Here is a 17792-nt window from a genome sequence, read left to right on the forward strand (position 1 = left end):
AAAAAGGCAAAAAATTAAAAAAAAAATCTAATGGAAACCATTTAGACACATATGACTTTCAGGTACAATTCTATTTTTTTCTACTTAGTAAAAATGGATAGAAAAATTATTTCATTTCAACATGACAGAGAAACAAATTTATCCTTGTTCTAAGTACTTTCAAAAAAATTGTACCTCGCGGAGTTTTTTAATTGTGAAAAAGAGAAAACTCTTTGCAATGCACAAAATTTTTGAACCAAAACAGCCCATAGTTAGTGGTAAAGCACAGGTTCATTTTCCAGCATCTCTAGTTAAGGAACTGCAGGTTGGGTGAGGAAGGTCTGTGACCTTGAAGACCTGTGCCCTCTCAGAGCGATCAGTGCTGGGGCGAGATGGAAACTGACTCAGTAGAAGCAGTTTCGTATCTCCAAACTGTCTTACTCTAAAATGTTGAGGTTTGTGCATCCATAAGGGATTGAAAGGAAGAAAAAATGCAGGAAAAGAGGGATGTGGTCATTTCTTATTAGCACCTTAACAATCCATTGATGATGATTATGCAAGTTTATGCCAGATTAACAAAGTTAATCATATTTCACTTAAAAGTTCAATGTTATTTAAAAAGAAACATGTAAGCCATTCCCTGCGAAGTTTTACAATCATTCCTTTTTGCCTGAGTTCTTTATTATTCCAGAAGATGGTGCTATTGGTTTTTTTCCTCATGCCTTTGGAGATTACGAAGAAAAAAAGTGTTTTTGTTCAGACTCCTGCCAATACACTTTTGCATTTGAAGGTTTGTGTACTTATAACTCAATGGAAAAAATATGGTGATGTGATGTGATTTTAACTATTGCCTTCTAATATTTTCAAAGGTGGTAATGAAGGTGACATAATTCATACAATCTTTTCTAAGACAATCTGGCTAGATACAGCAGACTCATTAGCGCCAATGCAAATACCAATATTGCCTTAAACCTTATGAAATAGGATAGTAGGTAAATAAGAAAAATTATTTCAACTACATCGATGTTTTGTACATGCCATTGTCTGTATACATTTAATAGCCTTGGACTTTTCAGAAAGTTTGCTATTTACTCTAAAATACTAGTTCCCTACTCTGCAATATGTCTTAGTTTCAGAATAAGAATGTAGTCCCTGACAAAGGTTTTCATGAAATGTCCTGTGAAAAAAAATCTTTTAGATTACTTGACAACACCCAATGAAAAGAAAACGGCAAATTTACGATACCTACCTTTTTTTGACAATTAATATGACAAGGAGAAGGAGGAGAATGAAGACCAGAATTCCTGCACTTATCCCTGCTATTTTCACAACACGATCTGTCTGCTTAGCTGGGTCAGGAATTACCTCTGGTTCTTCTGTTGCTGCTGCTGAGAGAAAAAGAAATAAAAGTTATTTGAATTCCTCGGATCAGAGAAGATCATGGCCCCAATCAAAAGGAGTCCCAGAATGTTAACCTGGGCCACACACAAGGATCACTTTTAAAAAGCTAACTGATCAGCTGCTTTGAAGAAAGGGAACTGAATCCTGCTATCTTCCACTTGAAAACCTGATGGATAGGCTTCCAGCCTTATTGAAGGGATTCTTAATATTGGACTCACTAGTTCACTTTTGAGATGCATAGTCATCTTTTCCCTATCCTTCCCTTTCCCTTCTCTCTGCTGTGTTCCTTTGTCTATCTTGCATGTCTTGTCTTGCACTCTCTCGCCTACGAAAATGTAAACAATAACAACAACAAAAAGAGAATGTGGTGGGTGTCATTCATGCAATCCTCCGGATATTGGGACACAACACTAAGGGCTCGTCCACATTCCCCATGGAAAACCAGCTGTTTACTGCTGAATCAGAACAAATGTCAGCTGGGTTTTCTGTGAATGGACATTTGTTCCACTTTGGTGGTAAACAGCAGGTTTTCCAGAGGAAAGTGGCAGCGTGAATGGAAAACCGCTCTGACCTGTGCCTAGAAAGTGTGGATTAAGCCATGTTGCTCTAGCCCAGTGTTTCCCAACCGGTGTTCCGCGGCACACTTCTGTGCCGTGAGACATCGGCTGGTGTGCCGTGGGAGGGAGGCGGGCGAGTCGGGCGGCGAGAGGCGGCGGCGGCGAGGATCCGCGTCGAGCCGGGGGCGGCTCCGCGGTGGTGGTGCCGAGCGGCGGGGCAGCGCGCGCAAAAGGGAGGAGCGCGAGACAGCGGAGGAGGAGGAGGCCGGCATGTCCGGGCAGCAGCAGCAGCAGCAACTCCCGGCGACGGCTCCTCAAGCCCCGCCGTCGCCCCCTCCTCCGCCCGCTATCGCCGCCACCACCACAGCAGCCGCCGCCGCCGCCTCAGCTGCCGCCGTCCCTCGCTCTGCTGCCTCCTCCCACCCCGGCAAGGGGGAGGGAAGAAACTTCCACTCTTGTGCGTCCCTCCCGGCGCGACGCTGCGCGCTGACGTCACGGGGGCGGGGCTTCAATGGTGGTGTGCCGCGAGATTTTTTTCGGGTAAACAGGTGTGCCGTTGCCCAAAAACGTTTGGGAAACACTGCTCTAGCCAATAAATTGGTAAAGAAATGTTGAGGAAATGGAATAAAATGTTGTCTGAATTCAGCCTGTGTGCGCAGAAGCTACAAAAAAGCAAATCCCATGCTAGGAATTACAATACGATGGACTGGAAGTTAAAACTTCCAGTATCACAACACCCTTATGCAAACTTGAAATACGATAAACAGTGCTGCTTGCCACACTGAAAAAAATATATTGTAGAGTTTGAAAAATGTTCTGAGAAGGGCAACCAAAATTACTGGCGTCCAGAGCATCTTCCCTATGAAAAAAGGGCACAACAGCTGAGGCTTTTTGGTTTAGTGAGGAGGGGAAGCAGCTGGAGAAAGGACACCATGGGGGTTAATAAAATTACGGATGGTACAGTGTGTGTTTCCCCCTACACTTAAAACTAGAATTTGAGGTTAGCTAATGAAACAAAATTATTCAACTGGGTGCAGTAGCATGTATAGACCTTTCCAGGGTTGGCCTGTGCAAGTGAGTTAGCAGAGTTTGTAGGGCCCCACCTTCACCCTACGGAGCCAGACAAGGTGTTCAGGCAGTCACTTTGCTTATCTCACTTTTATAAAGTTGTGGCCTTGTAACTTCATATGCTGATGCCTCCCCACCCCTCACCCCCGCTGTTTGCTGCTTCAAATGTCAATTTCCATTTAATCTCTAATGCACCCTGGAATAATGTGAATTTTTAAACACTGCACTAGTTCTGCATTTTCACTTTATAACTACCCTGCAAGAAACACATTGTCCTGAGGACATTCATGTGACCTTGGTTGTGTCATTAAATCCAAACATAGACATTGTCATTATCCCCGGAGAACATCCTGTATTTTAGAATAGTTAACAGAACTATTTGCATTAAGATGAGGGTAAACAATGGCTCTGTCTGTGGTACAGTTAAGCAGGAACTGTATGCACAATGGAGATTGTCTTAAAGGAAGAGTAAGGTAAAATCCAGGTAGAGCTTTCAGAGCGTCTCTAGAGGATTCTGTATTCAGAACACTTGTTTGACCAGCATCACTGTAGATTTGGAGATTTTTTTAAAAATGCCACCATTAGTTTTAATAATTCACAAACTCCACAAGTTCATCAACCAGCATTGTGAATATACAAATGTAAGGAGAAAACCTATGTTTGTAGATCTGCACTTGCAATTAGGTCCAGAACCAAGAAAGCCTGGCCTTTAACAAAATTATAATAGAATAGTACATATATTAGTTTAATTTTTGTTTCAGGACCTCAGAGAAGTTTACAACACAATGCTAAACATTAATAGCTTGAGGAATGTTTCATTGAGCTGTGTTCTCCAGTGATCTCCCAGGTAGCATATGCATGAACAGGATTCCCCTCATACCATTCTCTGAGTGCATTGTATACGTTAGGTTTTATGTGCACTGAATGGAGAATGTGTCTAGACTCTGGCTTTCAGTTAAAGGCATGGAGAATGTGCACAACTTGACAAAGCGTGTTCTCCTTCATGGAGAGCACGTGTTGCGGTGTGGACTGCCAGGACACTCCAAAGTTGGGGGGCGGGCTAATTGATTGTTGGCCACTGATACAATTGGGGCTTCCCTTGTTGTTTGGAAGAAGTTAATGTTGCCATTTTTTGATTGACAGCCAGAAATGCTAAAACTCCTTGCACGAGGCTAGAGCTTCCTCTTTTCGCCCGTGCATCAGATTGCCCGTCCCTCCCTCCCTAGAATAGGGTTGTTCGCTTTGACCTTGCTATGCCTGTCATGGGGTCGTCTGCTTTGGAGCGGGGGCCTGGTAGGAATTTTGTCCATCTGGCTGATTGGCTGGGGCCATTTGGTTTTTGCCTACTGCGTAGCAAATCGTCACAACTTGTAAGGTTCGCGGTTAGGCATTGGTTTATGGTTTGGTTGGTTGAGGGGCATGGATTGGCTGTGCCTGCCCCTCTAATGCTGCTGCTGCAAGGGATTCCGTTAAAGGAATTGGGGGCTAACTATTGCTTGTCCACTCTGTCAAGGGGGCTCCTGGTTGCATTTGGGGTGAGGGCAGATTCCCTGCTCCGCGTAACCCCCAAGTGTATTCCCCTATTCTGACTTTCGCATCGTGCGGAATGTCAGTGTGTCCCCCATGGTGGGGGCAGATAGTCGCAACCAATGCCTACGCAACCACTCACAAATTTGTATTTTAAGAAAGTTGTGGCCAAAATTATGCCAAAAATCTTAAACAAAAACTTCTGTGTGATGTGTGAGTTATTGGGGTGGACCTGGGGACCTCGACACGCAAAGGAATAAATAGTGAATTTGTTAGTTACCCAGACTGTCATACTATTGCATTTAAATATATATTATACTTTGTAATATTCTCTCCCACCATTCTAAATGCTAAAATGATTTTCTGTGACATGACACCACTGAGATTCAGTGTCTCATGATCCATCCAGTAACAGGCTTTTAAAACCTACTAGTTTGCAGATTCCTGATCTTGCTGACCTAACACAATCAGTGAGGGCATGATGAGTAGTGCCCCAGCATACTAAAGTCTCTTCTAGAAATCATTCTGACATATTTGATTTAACACATTGCTCATCACCTGCAAGGCATCCTTTTTAGAAAAGAGCTTCATATATCACATTTGGAGAAAAGCTTCATAGCAATTACATCATGAATTTGTCCACTGCACCATAAGCATCAGGCCACCGCAATGCCCACAATTCAGTTATTTTATATATCACTAAATAACCCAAGGGACCCTCAGGTTTAGGCTGGTCATCTCTATCCTCTATCTATCTATCTATCTATCTACCTATCTATCTACAGTGAGGGGGGGGGAAGTATTTGATCCCCTGCTAAATTTGCCCATTTGCCCTCTGACGAAGAAATGACCAGTCCATAATTTTAATGGTAGGTTTATTGTAGCTGTGAGAGTCAGAATAACAACAGGAAAACCCCCAGAAACCCAGAAGACAAAAGTCAGAGATTGATGTGCATTATAATGAGTGAAATAACTATTTGATCCCTTTGCAAAAGATGACTTAGTACTAGGTGGCAAAACCCTTGTTGGCAATTACAGAGGTCAGACGTTTCTTGTAGGTGGCCACCAGGTTTGCACACATCTCAGGAGGTATTTTGTCCCACTCCTCTTTGCAGATCCTCTCCAAGTCAGTAAGATTTCGAGGCTGATGTGTAGCTACTCAAACCTTCAGCTCCCTCCACAGATTTTCAATGGGATTAAGGTCTGGAGACTGGCTAGGCCACTCCAGGACCTTCTTGTGCTTCTTCTTGAGCCACTCCTTTGTTGCCTTGGCCGTGTGTTTTGGGTCATTGTCATGCTGGAATACCCATCCTCGACCCATTTTCAATGCCCTGGCTGAGGGTAGGAGGTCTCACCCAAGATTTGATGATACATGGTCCCATCCATCATCCCTTTGATGCAGTGAAGGTGTCCTGTCCCCTTAGCAGAAAAACACCCCCAAAGCATAATATGTCCCCCTCCATGTTTGACGGTGGGGATGGTGCTCTTGGGGTTGTAGGCAGCATTCCTCCTCCTCCAAACACGGCGGGCGAGTTGAGTTGATGCCAAAGAGCTCGATTTTGGTCTCATCTGACTACAACACTTTCACTCAGATCTCCTCTGAGTCATTCAGATGTGCATTGGCAAACTGCAGACGGGCCTGTACATGTGCTGTCTTGAGCAACGGGACCTTGCAGGCTCTGCAAGATCTCAGTCCTTCACAGCATAGTGTGTTACCAACTGTTTTCATGGTGACTATGGTCCCAGCTGCCCTGAGATGACAGACAAGTTCCCCCCGTGTAGTTCTGGGCTGCTTCATCACCGTTCTCCTGATCATTGCAACTCCACGAGATGAGATCTTGCATGGAGCCCCAGACTGAGGGAGGCTGACAGTTATTTTGTGTTTCTTCCATTTGCAAATTATTGCACCAACTATTGTCACCTTGTCACCAAGCTGCTTGGCAATAGTCTTGTAGCCCAATCCAGCCTTGTGCAGGTCTACAATCTTGTCCCTGACATCCTTGGACAGCTCTTTGGTCTTGGTCATGGTGGCTACTTTGGAATCTGCTGGATTGATTGCTTCTGTCGACAGGTGTCTTTTGTACAGGTACTGTAATGAGCTGGGATTACAGGTAAGACCTCTCCCTTACAGCAGGTGCTTCTAATCTCAGCTCGTTACATACAGTGAAGATACTAGGTAGCCTGACATCTGGCTGGTTGATAGGGGATCAAATACTTATTTCACTCATTATACTGCACATCAATCTCTGACTTTTGTCTTCTGGGTTTCTGGGGGTTTTCCTGTTGTTATTCTGTCTCTCACAGCTACAATAAACCTACCATTAAAATTATGGACCAGTCATTTCTTCATCAGAGGGCAAACAGGCAAATTTAGCAGGGGATCAAATACTCCCCCCCCTCACTGTATCTATCTATCTATCTATCATCGACACAAAACTGCCTCAAAGTGACTTGCAATGTAAGAGTAGAACTACTAAAACATAGGAATAAGAGTGCCTCTATAGGACTAAGAGTGCCTCTGTCTTATCTGTATTCAGCTTCACTTTATTGGCTCTCATTACTGAGGCCAGACAGTGAGTACATGTGTTGTTGAACCTGCAGGTGTAAAAAAAAACACAGAGCTGCATATCATCAGCATAATGTGACAGCATGCCCCAAAACTCTTGATGACGCCATTCATCAGTTTCATGTAGATATTAGAGCAGTATGGGGGATAAATCTGAGCCCTACAACACCTCACAGTGAAGATTCTCTGGAGCCAAACATCACCCACAAGCACCAAGCGATCTAGGTAGGAATAGAAACACCACAAAGCAGTAATGACCATCCTACTTGGACAGCTGGTGCAGAGGAATACAACTGTCAATTGTATCAAAACCACCAAGAGATCAAGAAGAATTAAGAGGGACAGTGTCTCCCTGGCATGTGGGCAAAAATGGTGGGCATTCAGTTGTATCCTACTTCTCCTCCCCCCCTGCTCTCTGCCCCCAAATTTGCTGCAGAGGGTCCTCCAACTCTCTGGACTAGATTTTTTAGGTCTGTTGTAGAAGCAGGGCAGTAGCACTGGATACAGCCTACTGATGAAAGATACATCAATAACAAGACTTCCTAGCACTCAAACTCAGTGTTAGATGGTGGGAACTGTTGGCATGGGACAGTAAACAAAGGGACTAGGAAAGTGTAGAAGGCGGATAAGGAAACTTCTAAGCAATAACTATTTGTATAGTAAAATAGATTATATTTAAAGCTAGAGTGGTTATACCAATAAAAACTTGTATCAACATGTTTCCTGCTACATTTTTGTTTATATGTAGTTCTGGGGGACCTTGAGATTCAGATATTAATATGTTTCTAATTTTCCATATTGCCTTTAAAGGGAAAAAGGAGCAAAACAAAGCAAGCTATATTAAATAGAAACTATAATTTTCAGAATGGTTCCAAGTGAACCAGATTACAAAAACAGCTTTTGCACTTTAAATCAAGATTTAAGGATTTTAACCAGTTGTGATCTGATTAAAATGAGGACACAACATGTCCTCATTTATGAAATGACAGTAATTCTATTACATCAAACCTAGGAGGATGTCTCTATGAATAACCATATTCTTTAAATTTGAAAATACAGAATGATCACATCTTCTCTGGTGTTGAAAACATATAAGCTGATCAACAATCAGAGACCCAATTCCTTATTTTCTGGGTGTTTTTGTCTTTTTAAATACACAATACTTAATTTACAGTAACACTAACACACACACACACACACACACACACACAAATTATGCCTTCTATCAATAGGATTTGCTTCAGATCTGAGTGGCCACTTATAGGCATGATCACATTAGATCTTATTTTGAGAGCTGTGGTTAAAAAAATAGAGAAATTTAAGAATAGAATCCAAGTGATTTTCTGTAACAGCAAAATTCAGTTCCTTAGACTGCAATCCTAAACACACTTATTCTACAGTGAAACACAAATAGATCGGCTTCAAGTTACTTCCATGGTGAGATAAAGATACCACTGGCTCTCTGAGGGGGATGAGCTGAGGGTAGGGTTGCCACCAGTACTAAGAAAAATATGTCCACCATTTTTGGAGAAAAGTGTCCCCTGTCCTGTTTGGACTTTAAAAGGGACACATTTTTAATATATTTAAGCTCCTCCTTCAAACTGTGTGGGCAGAAGGTGGGTCTCTTGGGAGGAGGAGAGCAAAAGCCTGAGCGGGAGTTTGTGTGGGCAGAGGGTGGGTTCATGAGGAGAAGAGCCAAGAGTGAGAGCAGGAGTTATCACAGAATGCAGGCAGAGGGTGAGGTGGGGCGGGGAGGAGGAGTTTGAGGAAGTTTTTGCATGGGCAAAGGGTGGGTTGTGGAGAGCGATGTAGCATGGGCCTGCTATGGTGGAGTCTCAGGTTTTCCATGGGTTGGGGAGGGGCAGCAGGTGGGTTGGAGAGTGAGAGAGGGGGGGTTGCAGGGGGCTGGTCTGCTGCAGAAGAGAAAGAGTTATTGCGCGGGCAAAGGGGGTGGGTCAGACTCGGAGAGCAAGTGAGGGGGGTTGCACAGCCCTGGTGGAGAGCTGGGGAAAAGAAGTTTTACATGGGCAGAGCAGGTGGGTTGGAGACGGAGGTTTTAGCAGGCCTGGTCCGCCCAACCGATAGGGAGCAGGGAGGGATTGGGAAAGAGAGTTGTTGAACAGGCAGAGGTGCATATTTTTCTTACAGTTGTAAATCATTGTGCTTTTGTTGTTGTTTTCATTGAATAATGTAAACCTGTGTGACATTGTAATGGATTGCTTTGAAGTCATTTCTGCGCCAGGGAAAGTAAGGTAATTTCTAGCCCCTCAACTTCCCCCCCACCCTACCAACCTGTCCTTTAGTTTGCCTGACCAAAGGTGGCAATTCTAGCTTGAAGATATGCAACTGATATGTGCATGTCAGCCTCTGCAAATCACAAATACTGGGTATATTTTTACAGTGTTTTTCAAAAAGTGTTGCTCCTACATATTACAGTGTTAGCCATGGTGGCATGTGATGCCATAATTTCTCATAATTTATTGAATGGCTCTGGTGTTTCAGATTAATATGTTTATAAACAAGGTGTTTGCTCCCACAAGGAATGATCAGTGGTAGCTCTCCATTTTTTGACACCACTGAAATTGACTGATTTAGTTGTTCAGATCCAAACATATTGCCCAGAGTTGGCTTTCATTCCAAATAAACTTAGGTTTTATATTCAACAGGCATGATTATTCATAATGCTATGGGTTGATAACTGAAAACCACAAGCCTTTCATTAAAATGTAGAAACTACATACACAGCTGTACTCAAACCACTGTGAAACATTATGCCTGTCTAAAATACACAGAAATGTTGGCAAGCAATCTTGCAGGGTCTGCTTGAATATTACAATATTAGGCAGACATTAAAGATGGATTACACCATACAGTGCTAAACTCCAATTAGTTTAAAATTTTAAAATGTTATTATCAACCAAGACCAGCTGATTTTAAAGATATGTTTAGGACAAAATAGATTATGTTTCATGGCAGGGCTACAAACAATTGAAACCGATGATACATTAACTGCTGCAAACTAAGAAAAATGAAAACAAAACTTCTGCTCTTTATAACATTCCAGATGTTAGAAACATAACCAATAATTATCAATACATGACAGCTAAAATGCTGAAAGAGAAAAACTATTGCAGTTATACCTCAACTTTCCTCCAAAGAGCTCAAGGTGCTGTAGTTCTTCTCCTATTTTATCCTCACAACAACCCTGTGAGGTAGGCGCTAGACTGAAAGACTGTGACTGGCATAAGGTCACCCAGTCAGTTTCATGGCTGAGCAGGGATTTGAACCCTGGTCTCCCAGGTCCTAGTGCAACACACTAACTACTAGACCATCTTGCCTCAAATCAGTGAGTCAGTGGAAAGCCAACGTGATGCCCTCCAGAAGTTGCTGGGCTCCAAATCCCACCAGTCCAGAATTTTCAAATGCCATGGATGATGGGAATTGCAGTCTAACGGAATATTCATTGCCCCATGTTGGCTGCCCCTTGAGTTAACACATAAATAGTGACCACAGTTCAAGATTGTGCTGCTCCTAATTTCCTCCACTCTGTCCAGTTTGCAAATTAACACGCAGGATCTTCAATGGGAGAAGACATAGGCTAGCTAGAAAAATGGTGGTTTTGATGTGGAATGGATTTAAACAGAAGAATGTGCTGCTCATAGATACAGAACTGTGAGCAGAGGCTGCATGTGCATGCTGCAGCTTCTAAAGGTTGTATGTGGATGCCAGCAGCACTGTGGATCCAGTCACAGAGTGGTTTTCACTTCATAACATGTCGCCAGGAGCCATGTCATGCCTAAGTTCTGAAGTAGCCTGACACATCTACCCAGTATATCAGTAAAATTTACCCCCCCCACAACAAAAAAGACTTAGGTGGAGGAATGAGACAGATCTATTGGTCTTTTCATATTTGACTTGTGAAATATCCAACACTAAACAATCATTTTAGTTATCAGGTATTACAGTGGTACGTCGGGTTACAAACACTTCGGGTTACAGACTCTGCTAACCCAGAAATAGTACCTTGGGTTAAGAACTTTACCCCAGGATGAGAACAGAAATCATGCACTGGCGGAGCAGTGGCAGCAGAAGGCCCCATTAGCTAAAGTGGTATCTCAGGTTAAGAACAGTTTCAGGTTAAGAACGGACCTCTGGAATGAATTAAGTTTGTAACCAGAGGTACCAATGTATTCAAACTGGGCTTCCTCCATGGCTTGATTGTCAGATAAAGAGACATGTAAACCCTGCCATTTTATCACTGCCAACTGTCTAATCATCCCTGGTGATCACTACTCATTTGCTTCCTATAACACTGTCATATTCTATAACCTTATCCAATTCCCACACTAATTAAAGCTCTCGGCTGACTGAAATCTGGCTTTCAATTTTTTTGTGCTAGCTATTGCTGTGCATGAATTGTGTTCCTCTCACATATTCTTGCTGGAAGTTAACATTTTATGTATTAATGTATACTGTACTGTCAAAATAATTCCAATAATTAGTTAGGTAATATTAGATAATGGTGGTGGAGGTGGTAAGATTTCTTACCTACCCTTCATTATAAGGTCCCAGGGTATGTTGAAAGTACAAAAACTGTACTTTTTTTTTAAAGTAAAACCAACCAACCATAGACAACAATCATTAGGTTAATTAACAATTTTGAGTATTTTGAATATTATTTCAGATACAGAAATCAGCTTGACCTCACCTTAGTCAGATCAGAATAATCTTTATTTGCATCAGCCACTAAAGGTAAAGGACCCCTGACCATTAGGTCCAGTCGTGACCGACTCTGGGGTTGCAGCGCTCATCTAGCTTTATTGGCCGAGGGAGCCGGCGTACAGCTTCCAGGTCATGTGGCCAGCATGACTAAGCTACTTCTAGCGAACCAGAGCAGCGCACGGAAATGCCGTTTACCTTCCTGCTGGAGCGGTACCTATTTATCTACTTGCACTTTGATGTGCTTTCGAACTGCTAGGTAGGCAGGAGAAGGGACCAAGCAATGGGAGCTCACCCCGTCATGGGGATTCGAACTGCCAACCTTCTGATTGGCAAGTCCTAGGCTCTGTGGTTTAACCCACAGCGCCACCTGCGTTTAACCCATCAGCCACTAGCCAGCACTAGCCACTAGCAGCGTGGTTTAACCCATCAGCCACTAGCCATAGCAATAAAATGTACTGAAGATAGAGGTAAAAACTTAACTATACAAAATACATTTTGGAGGTTTACATCAGTAATCAAATAATAGACCTTGGTTTTCAACTACAGCATAGGAAGAAGCCACTGAACAGGATCTCAGTTGATGTTTGAAGCAGTTACTGTGCGAAGAAGGTCAGAAACTGGGGTTGTATTCAACCAACTTGTTGAACTAGTAGAAGCCAGCAAATGGACTCCTGCTAGTGCAATGGGACTCCCCTGCCTCTGCTCAGGTGCCCTTCTGTGCCCTCTCCAAATTTCCTTCGTAGACAACTGTAGAGAACCACCAAAAACAGCGGGGAGATGGTTCCATCAGACAAGAAGAAATGCTTGTGCTGATGGAACCATCTAATAGAATCATAGAATTGCAGAGTTGGAAGGGACCCTGAGGATCATCTGGTCCAGCTCCCTTCAATGCATGAATATGCAGCTATCCCATATGGGGATTGAACCTTCAACCGTGGCATTATCAGCACCATGCTCTCTAACCAATTGTGCTATGTGGACCTTAGTGCTATGTCAAATACAACCCTGTATTTTATTTTTTGTTCATTCTCTTGCAGCCCTTTCTTCCTTTTCTATCACGCCTATTGGATTGTAATTTTGCAGGCAGCAATTGCATGTTTGTTTTGTCTTTTCAAAAATGTTGTATAGCTCCTAGAAACAATAAAAACAAGCCAACATTTCCATTCAGTCTTAATTAACACTAAGGACGGTGGTTCTCACATTTTTCTTTTAGTTCCTCCCCAAGCACAAGTTCCTGGTCGGTGGTCTTGACGGTAGGTCACTACTAGGTCACAGGTAGGTAGCTGCTGAACAACTGTTCCAATAATTGGAGAACTGGGTGAAGAAAAGGGCAAGGCAAGGAGAAACACTGATTTTTACACCTGGAGAGCTGAAGTATAAACTACAAGCTCTAAATCAATCAAAGGGCAGGGGTCATATTAGCAGCTGTAAGGCACAGTAATCAAGCGGGGCTTAGGATTCTAGGGGTGAGTCAAAGAGTTCAAGGTGGCACAGAGAAAGGTGTGTGTGGTGGTGGGAGAGATGAGGTTGAAGAGCTTGCAAAAGCAGACTACTTGGATGAACACTTGTAAACTATGAAGTTAGGATAACTGCCAGGCCAACAATGGAGAAGGCAACGTACTGTGAATCAAGCAAAACCATCTTCCAAATGCTAAAGTTGCATGCGCCCTGTCTAAACAAATGGTCTGCAGACTCTGTAAGCAGGAGAGCTATTAAAAATATGGCAGTGTGTACTAAACAGTGGGGATTTGCATAGTATTTATTTATGTGGCAGTTTTTTCCTCTTTCTTCAATTCAAAGATGGATTCCAGGGCAGTAAGCATTAAAAAGTTCAAATTATGGTAGCGGGAATGATAACAGAGTGTATTATAAAATATATATATAGTGCAGCTATTGATGGTCCAAGAACTGCTTCACAGGAGGAGGGCATATTTAGGAGAGCTTTGAAAGAAGCGAAAAAGGCAGCTTGATGGATAGAGATAGCAAATCTGATTAGACTAACATAAAGCAATTGGGAAGTCATCCATTAACTTCGCCACAGAAGATTGATTCGTTGCAGAGGGGATGCAGTCAGTTCCACAGGACAGTGGAAAAGCTTGGATGTGATAGGTACGAAAAATCTAATTTTCTTCCTATTTACTAGAGCTAGTGCAAGGGGAAAATAGCTTGTTCTCTGAGGGAACTAATGAAGTGTGATGAATTATGTGAAGATGAAAGATTAAATTAAGAGGAAAAATAGGAAAATGGGATAACACGAAGAAAACAAATGGAACTATTACTTCAGGCTCTGCAAAACACTTCCATAATGGAAATTTAGTTACTGCACATCCAACATCTACTGTATAAATAATTGCAGGAAGTTTTCCTCAGAGAATGCTGAAGAAAACAAAAACAAAAAAGCAAAATGTTTTCTTCATAGTACCAAATCCTACATATCATTATTTCAAATAATCAAGATGAATAATTCTTACTCAGAAGTTTTCAAAACAAGGTGGATGCCTGAGATGGGCAGTAATAAAATATGTATTATCAGAGTTTGATTATGACTTTGAGGTATTTCTTATAGATAATAAGTCATACAGCCTGTGTTGGAAGTACAGGCTTCATTGCAGTTCCCTACTTAAAATGGCTGTTTTCAAGGATGGGATAGAGACTTGCTTCTTTATGCATTCACCCTTTTTAGGTGTGGATCTAAACATGGATGGATGGACATGACAAATAGATTCTAAAAATTTGCCCAGTATAGGCATGGCTGTGGCTCCTCATGGTTAGTTTCTGTATCCTAGAGTCACTGTAAACGGAGAATAATGTGGTCCTACTTTGGAAGTATAGCTCAGTTCTCACATTCACCACTTTTGAAATGGTAAAGCCACAAGTTTTGCATTCCCAATTTTTTGGAGACCCATAGATGTCATATACACTTTAAAATTTTAGCTTCCAGTAGTTTGTCAAGAACTGGTGATTATCGAAGAAACGGAAATTTATCATGGAATAAGCCTTGACATTGATTTTGAATAGTCACATCATGGTGAGTTTACCACACCAAAATGGAACAAAGAAATAGTGCACAGAAAAAGTATAATTTTGGCCTAAGGAGTCATCCAGCCTGAATGGCTGTCAGATCACAATATAGGGGGGGGGATTCCTGGCCAAAATCAGTGTTGCAATACAGATGACTTACAATTTGTGCAGGGGTTAGGTTGTGGGGATTGCACATATAGGTGAAATTGTGTGCAGCCAAATCAACCCTGTAAATGTCCCCGCATAATCACCCCTACCTTTCTGGAGCCAGTTTATCAAGTGGGTCTCACCCCACATGCAAGGTGGAGAGCTTTTAAGTTTTCTGCCTTGCTTACCAGCTCTGGGACATGTCCCGCGGGAGCTTCCCAGAGCCTAGTAAGCAAGGCATAGATCTTGAAAACTCTCTCCACAGCAGGACAACCCAGCACAGGAAGAGCTTTTAAGCTCTCTGCCTTGTGTGTGTTTAATTTGTGCCATCACGGCTGGCTGGCTGCCAAGTGTGTAAAGCTGTGAGCGCACAAGTGAAATGCGTACAAGTTGTGAGTTGACTGTACATTTGCATATGAAGATCTCCAAACGCCTCCACTGAGAATGCTGGACTTATTAGCACAGGGGTCACCAAAGGGTTTCAGCAGGGGGCCAGTCCACTGTCCCTCAGACCTTGTGGGGGGCCGGACTATATATGGGGGGGGGGATGAATGAATTCTTATGCCCCACAAATAGCCCAGAGATGCATTTTAAATAAAAGCACACATTCTATTCATGTAAAAACAACTGGCAGGCCCCACAAATAACCCAGAGATGCATTTTAAACAAAAGGACACATTCTACTAATCTAAAAACACGCTGATTCCTGGACTGTCCATGGGCCGGATTTAGAAGGTGATTGGGCCGGATCTGGCCCCCGGGCCTTAGTTTGCCTTCCCATGTATTAGCACCTCTGAACTGCAAACATAATCATTTATTGTGAGTGCAACTTCCTGCAAAAAAGCCTGAACACCACACAGCTTTGGGGGGGGGGGACACACACAAAACACCTCAATATTATCTGGACTGAGTCTTAGTCTATTGGATCTCATCCAGTCCACTAGTGTACCAAAGCACTCATCTGGCACCTCCTTCTGAAACTGGCCATCCAGTAAGAGCAGAACCATTACAGTGTAGGTCCTTCAATCCCCAACTCTGATTGCCTATCTAGAAAGGTACTATGGTTGATAGTAATGAAAGTAGCTGAGAGGTCAAGTAAATCAAGTGAGATGCATTCCCCTTGTCCCTCTCTCATATCACAGGGTAACCAAAGCTGTTACCTTGCTTTGGATCTAGAAGGGACCTAGAACTGGCTAACAACCACTTGCCAAGGAAGGGAATGTTTGCAACTGGCCTATAGCACTTTGAAGAATGCAATTTAAAAGCAACAATGAAAACAACAACATGAAATCCCTCCACTTTAACTTAAATCTACCAAACAAAGGATAAAGTAATGGAAGTTTAAATTGCATTGAAGAAGATTAAAGTTGTGTCAAAACTACTAATGGTGCATACATGTAAATCCTCTGGATTTGAAATGTGGCTCTAAAGAAACAAAAGGGGGGGGAGGAAAAAGTGCCTTGAGCCTAGCAAACAGATCACTATTAGCAGCTCTGTGTAGATGAAGAGTTTTAATGGGAAGCATATATTCTCACCACTAGAATAATTAATTACTGGCTTCTTTTCTTCCCACTGCAACATTTAGCCAGTTATAAACACTTTTCTGTTTATGAATGTACTTTTGATTACATTCAACGTCACTTTTGACACCACACTAAAAATATATCCTCATAGATGTAAGCTCAAAAAAGGGAGACACCAACAGCTTTCGAAACTGAAGCTTGTGGATAAGGATAATATATTAAAGAAATGAGGATGTTGTTGTGTCGCTAAATGACTTCCAGTTGTCCATATGCCCAGAAGCATAAATCTAAGAAAAAGCTTTGCTGATTGTAGCACATAAGGAGAGCACTTGGGGCAATAGCACAGATGCCACAGCTACACTTTCAATCTAGGAGCTGGATTGAGAAGGGGGAGGGCGGGCAGTGAGAGGAAGCGGTCGGTAAAATGATTTAAGATACCCAGGATATAATGGGATGAGTTGGAGAAGCCAGCATTTGTTATGTTAGAGGACAGGAGTATTAGGATTGTGGTTGACAAATCTTTAGCTGCTTGAATGGTTTAGGACTGCATTCAGCTTTCTGAGCCTATTAGTATCTTCTTGATTCCCAGTTTTGCAGATTTCTGGGGATTTCTACACAACATATGGGTTAGCATTAAGAGCATTAAAGATTTATAAATTTGTATCATCACGATAAAGCGCACAAAGAGATGAAATATGCACATGGTTGGGTGTAATCCTCATACTGCTCAGGCTTGAATTAAACCAAAGACCCATTCATAGTCTAATACCATTAAAGAGAAACGAGAGAAAGAAATATCATTTAAGTTTATTCATACTAGCTTCAGGTGCCATGAACATAGCCCCAAGGCTTTCAATGTACAGTCGTACCTTGGATCTCAAAGGTCTTGGCTCCTGAACAAATTGGCTCCCGAACAATCGAAATGCAGAAGTGAGTGTTCCAGTTTTTGAACAATTTTTGGAAGCCGAACGTCTGGTGTGGCTTCTGTGGCTTCCAATTGGCTGCACGATGTTCCTGCAGCCAATCAGAAGCAGTGCCTTGGTTTTCAAATGGTTCCAGGAGTCAAATGGACTCCCGCAACACATTCTGTTTGAGAACTAAGGTACGACTATACAGATAATACACAGTCCAAGTAAATACCCCGTATTTACCCAGCCTACACAAACTGACCCAATTATTCACTCATTCACCTTTCACACATGTGACTCAACTATTTTAAAAAGAAGTGATCGTTATTTTTCAATCCCTACACAAATATGTGATGGCTGTCAATATGAAGGA

At 42.4% G+C, this 17792-nt stretch overlaps 1 protein-coding gene across 11 annotated transcripts in view; it reads right to left on the bottom strand.

Moving 5' to 3' along the window:
- PTPRK (protein tyrosine phosphatase receptor type K) overlaps positions 1 to 17792 on the bottom strand; it is a 335265-nt gene that overhangs the window by 44141 nt on the left and 273332 nt on the right. For 8 of the 11 annotated variants that reach the window (XM_081187615.1, XM_081187614.1, XM_081187613.1 and 5 more), the window contains exon 14: positions 1229 to 1367. In XM_081187615.1, the coding sequence (XP_081043741.1) occupies positions 1229 to 1367 (139 nt within the window). The remainder of the gene's footprint in view (positions 1 to 1228; positions 1368 to 17792) is intronic. The other 3 variants (XM_081187606.1, XM_081187611.1, XM_081187608.1) reach the window with 1 other exon arrangement.

This window comes from Podarcis bocagei (assembly GCF_964188305.1).
Source record: "Podarcis bocagei genome assembly, chromosome: 3".
In the NCBI taxonomy this organism is placed as follows: Eukaryota; Metazoa; Chordata; class Lepidosauria; order Squamata; family Lacertidae; genus Podarcis; species Podarcis bocagei.